General features: G+C 45.5%; 2 protein-coding genes across 3 annotated transcripts in view; one reads left to right on the plus strand and one right to left on the minus strand.

Annotated features, from left to right (window-relative positions):
- Positions 1 to 317: 317 nt before the first annotated feature.
- VIM (vimentin) lies at positions 318 to 8,851 on the minus strand. The gene is made up of 9 exons (XM_014846038.3): positions 7,526 to 8,851; positions 6,826 to 6,886; positions 4,308 to 4,403; positions 4,059 to 4,220; positions 3,411 to 3,536; positions 2,629 to 2,849; positions 2,113 to 2,156; positions 1,494 to 1,579; positions 318 to 679 (listed from the first exon to the last, which is right to left on the minus strand). The coding sequence occupies exons 1-9, from the start codon at positions 8,086 to 8,088 to the stop codon at positions 638 to 640; spliced, it is 1,401 nt and encodes a 466-aa protein (XP_014701524.1). The 5' UTR covers positions 8,089 to 8,851; the 3' UTR covers positions 318 to 637.
- Positions 8,852 to 9,607: 756 nt separating this feature from the next.
- TRDMT1 (tRNA aspartic acid methyltransferase 1) overlaps positions 9,608 to 14,362 on the plus strand; it is a 78,425-nt gene continuing 73,670 nt past the window's right edge. For both annotated transcript variants that reach the window (XM_044761864.2, XM_044761859.2), the window contains exon 1: positions 9,608 to 9,798. The gene's annotated coding sequence lies outside the window, so the exon portion shown is untranslated. The remainder of the gene's footprint in view (positions 9,799 to 14,362) is intronic.

Here is a 14,362-nt window from a genome sequence, read left to right on the forward strand (position 1 = left end):
AATTGAAATCACACATGGACGTGGACCCAGCTGAACTCATTTTATGAAAAGACTTATGATCTTTTTTGTACAAGTTATTATATATCACCTATTTGTAAACTCAAAAACTAACCTAATTGAAAAGAAGTGAAGTCTAGCTAAAATGACCAAGTTAAGAGCCATACCTCAAGCATAAACGAGTTGAATTTATCAAGTTAACCTAAACTTGATTTTTGTGGCAGATTAACCAATAGGACCAAAAAATATTTAACTAAAACATACATTCCCATAAAATTCAGACAATCATTTCGTTAGGATCAAATAAATAAGACACCAAAGAGTTTTCCAAAGATTTATTGAAGCAGAAACAAGTTGGTCAGATCCTTTTTGGAAAAAAAGCAGTTTTAATGGTATTCAAAAATACTTTTTAAAAAGTATTCTAGCACAAGGCTTCTTCGTAAACTAGATTATGTTGTAAACTTTTTTCTAAATCTTTTAGGAGTGTTGGTTCTTAAGGACTAGAGCTTATTCCTAATTCCAAATCTATCTTGCGCTCCTGAAAAACTGCAGAAAGGCACTTGAAAGCTGTTTCTTAAAGATATGGATTTCTTTTTTACTCTTGCTGGTAATATATTGCTGCACCAAGTGTGTGCAATTTTCACTCAAGATCATCATGATGCTGAGAAGTTTCGTTGATAACCTGTTAAAAAAATAAAACTCTAATCAAACACAATACTACATGCTAAAGATTAAATTACCCTATCAAGCATGACTAAGAAAAATCCTACTAAATATATTGTTTCCATTGGTTCTGAGTGGCAAGGGTTACAGCTAGGAAGGACATATGTATGTATGTAAGATGCTTTTCACTTATAAGCAAAATAAATATCTAATGTTATGACTTGAAAAAATAAAACTTTTTAAGAACTGTGTTTCTCAAGGATGCTTTAATAATCCTACGCAGAAAAGTTTAAAAGAAATTAAGACATATTAAAATGTACAATAAGTACATTTTAAGCTTATGTGCAAGGAAAGATTACAATAAATTTTGACCTTTTCTTTCCTGGCATAGAGAGGTAATGAGAAACTAATTGACCACACAGCATGTCCTTGTACCACGTAAAAGGGCCTAGGAGGGTGATAGTCATTAGGGAAGGCCATATGTCAGGATCAAAGCATTTCTAATACTGAGGTAAACAAATGAAGTAGTTCATGAAGCCAGTCTAGGAAGTAACCTAAGGAAGCGGTACTCCCATTTTAAATTAAAGGCCATAGAAAAATCACTAATTTTCAACGTAGAAAGATTGTTCTCGGACCTTCACATGCAGAAGCCAAATAATTATTTGGCTGTGTGTAGTGCTGTGTGTGTGAAGGGGATTATTCTCTTTTTAGTAGTCACGAGTGAAGCCGAAACCTCCCAAATTAGCTAGGTGTATCTGAGATACAGACTCACGGATTTAACAGGACATCAGTGTCTGCCTGAGATTACTCCAGTTTGATTCAAAGATACCAACCTGTCCATCTCTAGTTTCAACCGTCTTAATCAGAAGGGTCCTTTTTGAGTGAGTGTCAACCAGAGGGAGTGATTCCAGATTGGTTTCTGAATAAAGAAACAGGCCCAAAGTGAGTAAAAATGAAATTCTAAAGGGTATCAACTATCTTAAAACCCAGTGCCTGACGTGGGACCACTGTAGCATCAGAAGGAGATGGGCTATACTTCATGCAGACTCCAAAGGAGGAACTGAGATGGAGTTTAAATTTAACTGGAAGCACAGATTGCAAGACACTACTTGACAGTGCTTGGTCTGAAAATTATGGAGGTTTTCTAGAATTTTCTCTTGTATGGCATTTCTCAGGTATCATAAAAAAAAAAAAATAGTGCTTTGGGGACAGCCCAGTGGCATAGTGGTTAAGTTAGCATGGTCTGCTTCAGCAGCCTGGGGTTTGTGGGTTTGGATCCTGCGTGCGGACCTATGCAGTGGTGGCGTCCCACACACAAAACAGAGGAAGACTGGCACAGATGTTAGCTCAGGGCCAATCTTCCTCCCCTCTGCCCCTCAAATTAGTGCTTTATCATAAACAGAATGGTTACAAGCTGCTGACATTTTTCATAAAGGGCAATCAAACACTTACCCCTCAGGTTCAGGGAAGAAAAGTTTGGAAGAGGCAGAGAAATCCTATAAAAAGATGAAGAAAAACAGTAAAATTTTTGGAAGACAGCTTGAACAACAAGGCATGAATTTATTCGCTTCTTTTTTTCATCAAATAAGAAAATTAATTCTTGTAATTTATAAGTGTGGGATTTGCTTCAGAAGCATTTATCTAAGATTCGTCTCATTCGTACATTTAAACTACTTTACTCCAAGCATTGTCTCTGCAGGGGTGTGAACTGGAGGCATGAAAGAGTGCAAAGAGAGCTGACTTTCACAGAGTTGTGTGTTCAAATCCCAGCTCTGCGATCAATTAACTCTGACTGGAGCAAGTTACTAAATCTCTCTGAACTTATGGTTCCTTATCTATAAAAAGCAGTAAAGAGCTACCTTGAAGAAATGTTCTAAAGATGAAATGAGATAACGTATGTAAAGTGAGGGGCATAATATGTAGCAAGTGGCAGCTATTAATTCACGCACACAAGTCCTTGTTCCATACCTGCTCTCCTCGCCTTCCAGCAGCTTCCTGTAGGTGGCAATCTCAATGTCAAGAGCCATCTTAACATTGAGCAGGTCTTGGTATTCCCGAAGGTGACGCGCCATTTCTTCCTTCATGTTCTGAATCTCATCCTGCAGGCGGCCAATAGTGTCTTGGTAGTTAGCAGCTTCAACAGCAAAGTTCTCTTCCATTTCACGCATCTGGCGTTCCAGAGACTCATTCTGCAGGAGGTGAGAAAGGCTTCCAATGTTATTTCCCAGAAAAACCCAGCTACTCCCAGAACCACTTACAGACCATTTGCAATCTTTTCCCTTGGTGGCAAATGGCCAACCCTCCAATTTTAGATGGAGAATACAAGCACCAAGTCCTTCTTCTTAGAAGCAACAATATATGTAAGCTTAAAACTTCAGATCTCAAAGTGCTTTTTCAACCTGTCTTAAGAATTCATTTTCTTTGGATTAAAACACAAATTTTGCGGCCAGCCCCAAAGGTCTAGAGGGTAAAGTTTGGCACACTCTGCTTCAGCGAGTGTTCAGTTTCCAGGTGCAGAACCACACCACTTGTCTGTCAATGGCTATGCTGTGGTGGTGGCCCACATGAAAAAAAAAGAAGACTGGTAACAGATGTTAGCTCAGGGCAAATCTTCCTCAGCATAAATACATAAATAAATAAGAAGAAATTTTTCTTGATTTGAAGTTTTGTTCATATATCACCATTAGCTTAGTCAACTGAATGGATCCAAGCTGGTTCTCTTCCCTCTTTTATTGCAGTGTCGTACTCACAGTTCCTTTAAGGGCATCCACTTCACAGGTGAGGGACTGCACCTGTCTCCGGTACTCATTTGACTCCTGCTTCGCCTGACGCAGGGCATCGTTGTTCCGGTTAGCAGCCTCAGAGAGGTCGGCAAACTGTCAGGAAGAAACGAGAAATGTAGATCACTCCAGTGGCTTGTTCACAAATCCCCCAAGACTCTACCTTACCTGGACACATGAGAAAGCTTAAAGATGGCAAACAAACAAATAAACAAGTATGAGATGACACAAACCAAATTTCATATTGTATGTTCAAATCTCCATGTCTTCCAGAACGTGTCTCAATTTCTGTTTTGAAAACCAGAGAAAGAGCAGTAGAATGCTGACGCTGGTATTTTCAAGCAGAAATTCTCTCTTTATCACCCTCATTTAAAAGTGTGGAGGTCAAGGGCATGATGTTGGGGTGGGCTTTGAAGCAGAGGGAAAGAGGGTAGTGGAAAGGGAGTCTGCTATTATAGGGGAGGGGGCATGAGTGGTGTGGAGGCTGCAGCCAAAAAAAAAAAAACTTGAACAAGAAGTTAAAGCCAGCTTTTTGACTGGAGCTAAACGGTATTTAGGAATCACATTTGCAGAACAAAATGCTTTTCTTTTGTTCTGGCCAGTGACTTGTTTCCCTACCTTGGACTTGTACCATTCCTCGGCCTCCTGAAGGTTCTTGGCAGCCACGCTTTCATACTGCTGACGAACGTCCCGCAGGGCAGCCGTGAGGTCAGGCTTGGAAACATCCACATCGATTTGGACATGCTGTTCCTGAATCTGAGCCTGCAGCTCCTGGATTTCCTGAAGAAAGAACAGTCAGAAGGTCAGCCACGCCAAGTATGGGAGCAGCTTCACCCACATTCATTCACGAAAAGTGGCTCCACTTACCTCTTCGTGCAGTTTCTTCAAAAAGGCAATCTCTTCTTGCAAGGATTCCACTTTACGCTCAAGGTCAAGACGTGCCAAAGAAGCATTGTCAACATCCTGTTTTGAAAAGAGAAAAGGTATGACGTGGAGGAGGATGCTAAAGTCAAGGGCTTCTCTCATTTACTCATTTTAAATTAACCATATGGGCTAAGTCCCTGTACTATACAAGGGTATTGACAAATTTTATGACGTTTGAATAAGTTTGTAAATCACCCACTGCTATCACATACTAAGCTTTCTTCTCTTCACTAAGAAATCTGAGTTGTGACTCCTACATTGTAGTCCAGGTGGCTAATAGACCATTTCAAAATAAGTAAACGTACACCAGCATGGTAAACCACACTAAATCAATTATCATTGAACCTATGTTATACCAGTGAAGTTTTTTATTATGTTTTTAAATCTAGAAAATCTGTGTTCCAGCATTTTTAAGGTTTTTTTTTTCTGGAACGTCATGGAATGAAGTGATGATGAGAGTTGACAAGATTTCACAACTCCATGTACACACGAGTACATGGAGAAAAGAAATTCAGCCTTCAGAAGTTGCACGGTATAGCTAAGCTCTTTTTTTCTCTACTCAAATCTTTTGAAATTTATCCTTAAGGATCCAAAGCAAGTGTGTAGTCATCTGGCATACAGGTGACAGATTTATACTCCAATTCAGGATATGCTCTAGCAAAGATGCAGTTCAGGCAAACAAGGAAAAGAAATGTAATTCTGAACTGTATTTGTTTTGCTTTCTCTGGTAGGTTTTTCTCCTGAAACTCCAGTCTTATCATGAAAGGGTGTGTCCATCCTATTTACTTAGCACTGTGTCAATTCAGTTAGTTACTCAGGTAGTTTCAGAATGACTTGGTCAAACGCATATAAGGAAACTTTATGTCGAATTCTTCCTGCTCTGGCACAGGTTCTGTGTTCCCATCATTTGTAAACTGCTGCATCACAAAGATTTTATTTCCCCTCCAGAGAACGTCCTGAGGATTTTTATACCTCTTATCTTGGAAGCAATTAAATTGGACTACAGTTTATAGCCTTACCGTCTTAAAATGGTGAGACACTTCTACCACCTTCATGGAAAAGCGAATGAGGAATGGGTGATAAAAAGATCAGGCTTGGGGGAAAAAACTCATTTTTGCTTGTTCTTAGGCCCTTAAAAGGATATAAAAGATAATTGACTAGCCTCTATAAAAAAGTTCAATGTGACATTCTACTTCATTGAAGAGAACCAGGGATCTTACCTAATCTCTAAAGTAGAGATCTTTTATACTAATATTTTTTTATATTAACTCACTCCTATAAGAAACACTACAGATATGATGATCATAAATGCCCAATGACTAAAATGAACCACACAGCGCTGTGTTTAAATTAATTTGGCAAATGTATTTCTGCTTCAAAATGTTATTCTAGACTAAAATCTGAGAGTGGTTTCATGGTCAATCTCAGTAAGTGTTCAGGAGACTAAAAGTGTGCTGAGAACTCATCCCGCTTTTGAATTCCAATTTCAAGTTAAAAATCCTTAAGTCTATCTAACTTTGGAGCAAAAAATCCCTTTAATTAAAATTCCATTCTTCGGGGTTAGGGTTATTCTTTCTTTATCGGGAGAGTGCTAAAGGATACAAGAACCCAATGGAGAAAGGCCTTACCAAATGTGAGGTATGATTGTAGCTTTAAGAACTTTTCACATCACATACTTCACAAGTCTGGGCCAGATATTAGATAACGGATGTTAGCAAATACTTGTGTCCAATTAGAACTGTGCTTACATCATTACATATTCAATAAGAATGTAGCCTGTTGCAAAGCTTCTCTGGGAACACAAAGACTCCTATTATTTCTGTCCAGAGCCACCACACTTGCCAGAATGTCTGTATCTACATTCCATAGTGAAGCCCGTAGAAACCATTAATATCGTTCAGCCAAGGGGACAGATGGCTCCTTTTCACCCTTATTAGATCACAAAATAGTTGTTCACAGCGGAACTTCCATCTAACTTTAACGCCACAGTGGAACTTGCAGAGAAAAAAGGAAACTTGCTGGCTTCATTCCATTTAAACTAAGTTTCTGATCCTCCAACGCGTTTGATATTTTAAACTACAGCGCGTAATTGCGCTTTTTGCGGCCTTGTAAAAGTTAGCCAACTTGACTGTGGCAAACCGCAATCTCCATCAGGCTGTAACTGTTGGGAATCAGAAGGTCAACGCGTTGCAAAAAGGAAAAGGGAAAAAATATTTCTTTGGAAAAAATCTTGAAACAAAGTAAAAGGTTAAAAGGACTTTTTGTTCCAAGGGACGGCTTAAATCATTCAAGGGTTTTTATCCCGAGAAGCTCCAATCTGTAGTCTTTCTGCCACTAGGGGGCTTTGCGCACAGACGTGAAGTTTTGCACTATTTCGATGTGGGTTAAGTAACTTTTAGAATTGCCCTTGGGTCGGTGGGGTGGGGTCCGGTGGCCGCGCGTGGGAAGAGAATCTACAAACCTGTCTGAAGGATTGCAGGGTGCTCTCGGCTTCCTCTCTCTGAACCATCTCCTCCTGCAACCTGAAACATCGCACATTAACCAAACGGGAACTGTAAAACCGCCAAGGGCGGGGCGGCCCCACCCAACCACCACCCCGCCGCACCGCCGGACCAGAGTCGCTGCGCCACGTCCATGGGCAGCCAGCGACCGCGGCTTTTAGGACTGCTGCCCTCGGCAAGTTTTCGCGGGACCTCGGCCCTAGCGTGGAAAAGCAATCACGGTCGCCACAGTGACCTGCAAGGCGAACGCCGGCCCCCGCCCCCGAGGAGCCTCTGCAAGCCCTTTGTCTCGCTTCCTGCGCAGCCATCCTCTCCTCCCGCCCCATGGCTGGCAGCCCGCCAGACGGGGCCAGGAAACTTTCTAAAAGTTTAGGGAATTCGCGTTCATCGTTTCCAAGGACCTCTGACTACAGGCAAAGTAGCAGTTTTAAGAAATCTGCAACTTGAAAGGGAGCGTTCTTGGGCAATGCAAGGGGAGGGGAAATGCTAACTCGAAGTCTAGGTTCAGGGCGGGGCTGAGCCGCTGCAGCCACAGCCTCGTCCCCCGTTGTCCCCGAGGCAGCTGCCGCCCCGACACATCCCCAGAGGCGTGGCAGCTCCTCGCGGTGGCCCTGTTCTCCTCTCCCTTCCTCCCGCAGCCCCTCGTGGGCGCCCCCTTACTTCTCCCGGAGCCGCATGATGTCCTCCGCCAGGTTGTCGCGCTCCACCTCGACACGGGCCTTGTCGTTGGTGAGCTGGTCCACCTGCCGGCGCAGCTCTCGCATCTCCTCCTCGTAGAGGTCCCCCAGGCGCGACTTGCCCTGGCCCTTGAGCTGCTCGAGCTCGGCCAGCAGGATCTTGTTCTGCTGCTCCAGGAAGCGCACCTTGTCGATGTAGTTGGCGAAGCGGTCATTCAGCTCCTGCAGCTCCACCTTCTCGTTGGTGCGGGTGTTCTTGAACTCGGTGTTGATGGCGTCGGCCAGCGAGAAGTCCACCGAGTCCTGCAGCAGCCGCACGCCGGGCACACTGCTCCGCAGGCGCACGGCCGAGGAGCGCGTGGCGTACACGCCGCTCGGGGACGAGGAGTAGAGGGTGCGGCTGGAGCTGGGGCGCAGCGCGCTGCCCAGGCTGTAGGTGCGGGTGGACGTGGTCACGTAACTCCGGCTGGAGCTCGGCCGACTCGCGGTGCCGGGGCCGCCGAACATCCTGCGGTAGGAGGACGAGGACACGGACCTGGTGGACATGGCTGCAGAGGGTGGCGGTGGGCTGGGCGGCTGCGGTGGTGCCAACTGGCTCCGGGAGGAGAGGCGAGCGAGGGCGCGGTGGGTGTGGGCGGTGGGAGCGCTGCTGCGTCTCTGGCGCGGGGACCCCGGAGCGAGAGTGGCAGAGGACGGGACCCCGCCGAGGGCGCAGTTTTTATAACCCGGTTAGGAAAGAGGGTCTCCTCCCACTGCCATCCCAGCCGCGGAGCGCGCCAGCCAATGGGGACCGGGCGAGAAGCGGGAAGGGTGGGCGGGGGGTTGGGGCAGGGGCCCCCTCGAGCTTTCCTCCTCCCCGCTTCTCTGTTGCTTGGGGCTGGGCACGGTCCCATTACTTCTTGGCTGGGCTGGGACTTAGGGAACTTTTCTGGTGATGGCCTGAGCTCTGCTCCTCTCTGGGTGCTAAAAAAGGCGGGGTCGCGAGGTGGTTGGGGAGCCCGCCCGGGACTGAACCGGAGGGGTCCTGGGCAGCGCGCCAAAGAGGCATGGGAGGAGGCGCGCGGGTGGGAGGGGCGCGAGACCGCAGGGCTGTGGTCGGCCGGGAATGGGTGGGTGGGGAGACCCGCGGGCGAAGGAGCAGGAAGAGGGGGGAGTCAGGGATCCAGCCGATCGGAAGGCGCGGAGAAAGAAACAAAGAGCGCCTGAGACTGGAGTGCGAGGTGGGGGCGCGCACAGCCCAGGACAGCCTCGCGCACCGGCCGCTTGGAAAAGGGGGCCGCCCCGCTCCGCATCTCTCTTCATCCTCTTCTCTTGGGGGTTCCCGTTCAGGGACTTAACGGGCTCGGTCCGGCTTTGGACCGCGCGAGCTGCAAGGCAGCGGCCGAGGAAAGCCCCGGGAAGAGGGGTGGGGTCGCTGAGTCACAGGCACTGAGTCTCTGCGCCCTGCTGTCGGTCGAGATTGAGGGATCCTAGCGGATCGGGAAAACCGTTAGACGAGATTGACTGCAGTCTCCGCGGGCCCCGCGCACGCTATTTTTTGTCAGTTTTACCCAACTTTGAGTGAGGGCGCAGCTTTCTAGTGTGCGGTTTGCCTAGGGGGAGACTAGAGCCCTCCTAAGTTCTTAAGAACTCGCCAAAGTCTGACTTTACTCCAGTGTGCGGACTTCTCGTTAGCAAGAAACTTCTGCGGACCCTCGATAGCCGCCCAGCATGGGTCTCTGGCATCATGAATGCACTCGGGGAAGGTTTTTTTTATTTGCAAAATTTCCTTCCACCCTCCTCTCCGGTCTCCTCTCAGCCTCTCCCCTCCCCCAGTGAAACCACACCCGACTTTTAGCACGATCTGAAAGTTCTGGGTGAAAGAGGAAACTCAGCGTTCGTAGTTTCAAAATCAACCTAAGGGATCACTGGTTTTTCTGCTGTAGTGGAATCATTAAAGGTATAATCTGCGCCAATTATAGAATTAATTAGATGTTGCTTTAAAACCCGAATTTGATTAATGAAAGGCAATTATATAACTCAAACGACACAGTGTTTGTAGGAAATAGATTTACGTGTTCATTTTAGTTCAGCGAGGGACCCTGCAGGATTCTGGTGAGTTATCTGGAAAATGTCACCGGTCCTCTTGGCCTGCTTTTCAGAAGAATTCGTGCAGTCGGTCTTGGAGTGAGGGAAGTCAAACCGTCTACAGAGCAGAGAACGTTTGGCCTAAGGCACCAAGGCAGTGTTCAGATTCCACCACCAAGACCTTTCTAGGTAAATCACTCAACTCAAGGGTTTTTGTTGCAATTTTAGTAATAAGCCGAGCAGAGTGGTTACCCTCAAATGGGCATTATGGGAGCCAAGGCAAGCCAGTCTTTTTGGGATTAAGTAGCAATTTAAGAATCACAGGGTTTTTTTTTTTTTTTTTTTTGAGTATTTAGAAGACTTAGGGAGTACTGAAAGGATTAACTCCAAACTCACCTTTGTAAAAATAAAAGCATCTTGATTCTATAGTGAAAAGATAGGGGGAAAAAAGTAAGATCTGGGTTTTGGGTGGGTTTTTTTTTTTTGGAAGTAGGGTGTTGGAGGTTACTTAGCATTTAAGAAAAATAGTTTAGAACCAAATGAAGGGTTTCTTCTAGCTTCTTTGTACAAGCCTCTGGTAGGCAATATTTTGTTTACCTCATTTCAGTTAGTTCTGGCAAATGGCGCTGCCGAGGTTGAGCTGCAGGAACTTTTGCTGACCTGCTCACCTACTGTGGGTTCCTTTTATTCTCTGCCCCTGGGAGGCAGTGGGTCACTCACGAGAAGCATTCCAGGGGTGTGGCACCCTGGCCGACTCCCTCGTGCTCCATGTTAGTTACCGTCTTAATCTCTGAGAACCCTTTATTCAAGCCACTGCTCAGCAAATGTCACCATTGTGAGTTTGCCTGGAACCCTTAGGATGAGAAAAAGCCATCTCTCTATGGGGGAAGAGAGGGTGGACCTTTCTCCCGCCTAAAATGCTGATCCCAGGGCAATGCCGTGGTGCTGTCAGGGGACGCTTGCTGACTGACTCACTGCGGAAAATGAGGACACGGCTCTGGTGCGGTGTGGCAGTGTGCCTTGTTGGTGATCACAGCAGATTCCTCAGGGCTATGGTGACTTCCCCTGGGAGGGACTCTGGCACTCCTCATCATCTCAGGGGTATCCCTTCTGCTTTCTAGCCTGTCCGCAATCTGTATTCCTAGGACTGTGTGATGTTCACTTGCTGTCTGAGTTAGCTCAGGCTGCTCTGACAAAATACCATACACTGGGTGGCTTAAGCAACAAACATTTTATTTCTCACCGTTCTGGAGGCAGGCAGTCCAAGATCAAGGCGCAGGCCAGTTCAATGTCTGATGAGGTGTCCTGCTTCCTGGTTTGCAGATGGCCACCATCTTGCTGTGTCCTCACATGGCAGAGAGAGCTCAGGCTCTGGTCTCTTCCTTTTCTTCTAAGAACACCAATCCCATCGTGGGGGCCCCACCTTCATGACCTCCTCTAAACCTAATCACCTCCCAAAGGCCCCACCTCCATTTCTCATGACATTGGAGAGTAGGGCTCCCACATATGGAGTTGGGGGAGGGGCAGGGCACAGTCTGCCATAGCACTTGCCGTATAGCATGCGCGCGCACACACACACACAGTATCAAGTGTGTCTTTCCTATTAGAAATCGCCATAGCTTGGGGTGGACTGTTGAGTGTAGAGAAGTGAAGGTTACAAAAACACTCCTATTCATTCGTGTAGAATGCATGAGACTAGGAAAGAAATAATTTCATTCTGAGATAAATTATATACTCCCTAGCACAGTGCCTCAACCAATGGGTGATAGTCATCAATGATGGAAATCAATGGGTGATAGTCATCAATGACGGAAGTCAGTGTGTCTGAACTAACATCCTTGACTATGATAACTAACCCTGCTATGTTTGCACCCCATCCTCTTAGTTAGCTTTTGGAACTAAACAGTACATAGACATTGGTTTTTGTATTTATTTTTTGATTGCTGTGAAAACCTATCTCAGGAGTATATTTAAATGCTATGAAGCTGCTTCAAACACGGCGTGATGCAATTTGTGTATAACTAAGGACACAGTGATACCATTTGTAGGCCAGGCGTAAACATTACCAAATCTAAAGTCCTCACAGTGATGTTGGAATTTGCAAGCTGTGGTGATGTCAGTGGAATTGGACAATTTGAGCTGACGGACCAGCCAGCCGTGCAGAGAGGAGCTTAGTGGCCTGTGGAGGGTTTAGGGAAGCTGTCTGGCAGGAGGCCATGCCGAGAGGACAGCTTCTAGCTGGATCGCCTGGATGGAATGTTAGAAATGAGCAGGTGGATAAAGTGAGATGGTGAAAATCTTAGCAAAATCTAAAAGCCGTGGTAATAAAGATAATAATGATCAATAATATAAGAAGTGCTTCCATCTTTGTGCCTACTTGTTGACAGGCACTTTGCATGCATTTAATTTAACTTAATGCTCTCCTGGCATCCCGCAAGATACATTTGGTCATCTATTTTACAGACAAGGCATCTAAGCTGCAGGCTAACAAGCTGCTCATGGTCATATAACTAGTGGTGCAGGGAGGAAGGGGGCAAGTATTTGAATTGAGGCCTTTCTGACTCCAAATGCAGTTCTCTTTTCTCTTTGCCTTGGTGATGGCATTTTACTTACTAGTAACCAATTCAATTCACAAATACTGTTTAGGGATCTACTGTGTTTCAGGAGCTGAAGAGAGAGAATAATTATCAGATTGTGTTGTGAAGGAGCAGATTCCTAGAGGAGTTTGTGGATAAATTAGACTATCATGTTTTATGTTATTCAAATGATGTCACAGTGATTCATAACAGGGAAGAAGGGAGTTTGGTTTTCACCTGTACCGTAAATCCTTACTTTGTGAGTTAAACATTTTCACCTAGATTCCTTTGTCTCTCTTCAGAAGCATCATATCCAAAATTGGACTAAAAACCCACTAACCACAGCAGCTTCCCATCCAAACTTCCCTATCTGTTCAAGGCAACATAGCAAATTAACAAGACTGGAAATGTCCATCATCTTTGCACTTCCTTACCCTTGACCACTCAGATCCCCTCACCCAGATCCAGATCTAACTGGATCATATCCCGTTCCATTGCTTCTTGTATCCACTCCTCTGTTATGTTGCTCTCACTGACATCCAAGCCATTTTACACCTCCTCCCTGCAATACGGTAATTGGCTTCCCTTCTTCTAGACTCTCCTTACTCCCACCAGTGTGTCTGTCTTTGAGCCGAAACCTCATTTTCTTAATAACTGCATTCTTAAGACTCCCTGAGGATCCAAAGTAAGTCACTCATTCCCTCATTAGAATGTAGCCTCCACGAAGGCAGGGGTTTCTCTCTCTTTTACTCACTATCCTGTCTCCAGTGCCTACAGAGAAGCCTGGACGTGTGTTGAATGTGTGAATTAATGCATGGGTAGCTCATAGAGGCAGAGAGCGAGGGAAGTAAGGAAGAAGGAAGGAGGGAAGGAAGAAGGGAAGGGAAGAAAGGAAGGAAGACGAGAAAGAGGAGACTAATACTTACTAGTGCTTTCTACATCTATGCATTGTGCCAGTTGCTTTACACATGACTGCCTTTAATCTTTATAGGGTATTATGATCCACAATTTTGACTCACTCGCTGACAATGTACTTATGGGATTTTACTGTGTTCCAGGCACTCTGCTAGACAGTGGGAAAGTGAATAGGCAGGTATAATCCATACACTCCTGGACTACAGAGTCGAGTCCACGTGTATGTATGTGTGGAGCAGAGAGACAATGCTCAAATAAAGGAACAAACAAAATAATTACAGTTTGTGATAAAGATGATAACGGAAGCAGAAATTTTGCCTCAGAAGAGATTGAGCCTCATAGCTCAACTGTGGCCTTTGAAGCCATGCTGCATATGCCCATCCATCCTCAGTTTCCACTGCTGCCCACCGGACACCAATTTCAGTGGGGCCCTAAGCTCCTCTCTGTTCCAAGAACACACCGCATTTTCCCCACCCTCAGGTCTTTCCTTCTATTCCATTCAGCACACAGGTGTCCTCATTCCCTTCACTGGCTGCAGTGCTTTTTAGTATATTCAGGTAAATAAAAAACTTTTCCTGCCTCTGTGCAGCTGCTCCCCTTGTAAAAGGGTTAGAAAGCACATAGAGAGCTGTAGGACGTGGCAGAACGTGGTGCGTGAGTGCTCTGATGGAGGTGTGCGTAAGATACTAAAGAGTTTAGATGGAGAAATGATCAGATGCGTTTGGTGGAGATCAGAAATGGTATTTAGAAGAGGTGGGATTTGAGGAACGAGTATGATTTTTACAGTTTATCATGGTAGAGAAAGGATGTTCAAAACTGATGAAAGAGTATAAGCAAAAATTACATAGATGACAGAGTTCTGGACACACATAGGGGATAGCGAGACTCCCAGTGTGGCTGGATTATGGAGCGGTTGTGGGGGAGGAGAATTGAAAGCTAATATGGGACCATGCGTTGGAGGACTAAATGCCAGGGAGAGGAGTATATAATTAATGTGGTGGGCAGTGGGAATTCATTGCGATTTTGACCAAGAGAAAGACGTGCTTGTAACTGTGTTTTAGGAGGATTGTTCTGGCATGTTGTGGAGGATGGACTGGGGAGACCAATTTGAGGGCTGTTTGCAGTCGATCAGGTGAAGGGTAAAAAGACCCTGACCTTGACCTTGGAGGGTATAGTGAGAATGAAGAGGGGTAATTGTTAGAGACTGTGCAGTTAGAGGACAAGCAAGTCAGGGGCTCTAAGCTTTTAGATAGAGTAACTAA

The sequence above is a fragment of the Equus asinus genome, chromosome 29 (genome assembly GCF_041296235.1).
Source record: "Equus asinus isolate D_3611 breed Donkey chromosome 29, EquAss-T2T_v2, whole genome shotgun sequence".
In the NCBI taxonomy this organism is placed as follows: Eukaryota; Metazoa; Chordata; class Mammalia; order Perissodactyla; family Equidae; genus Equus; species Equus asinus.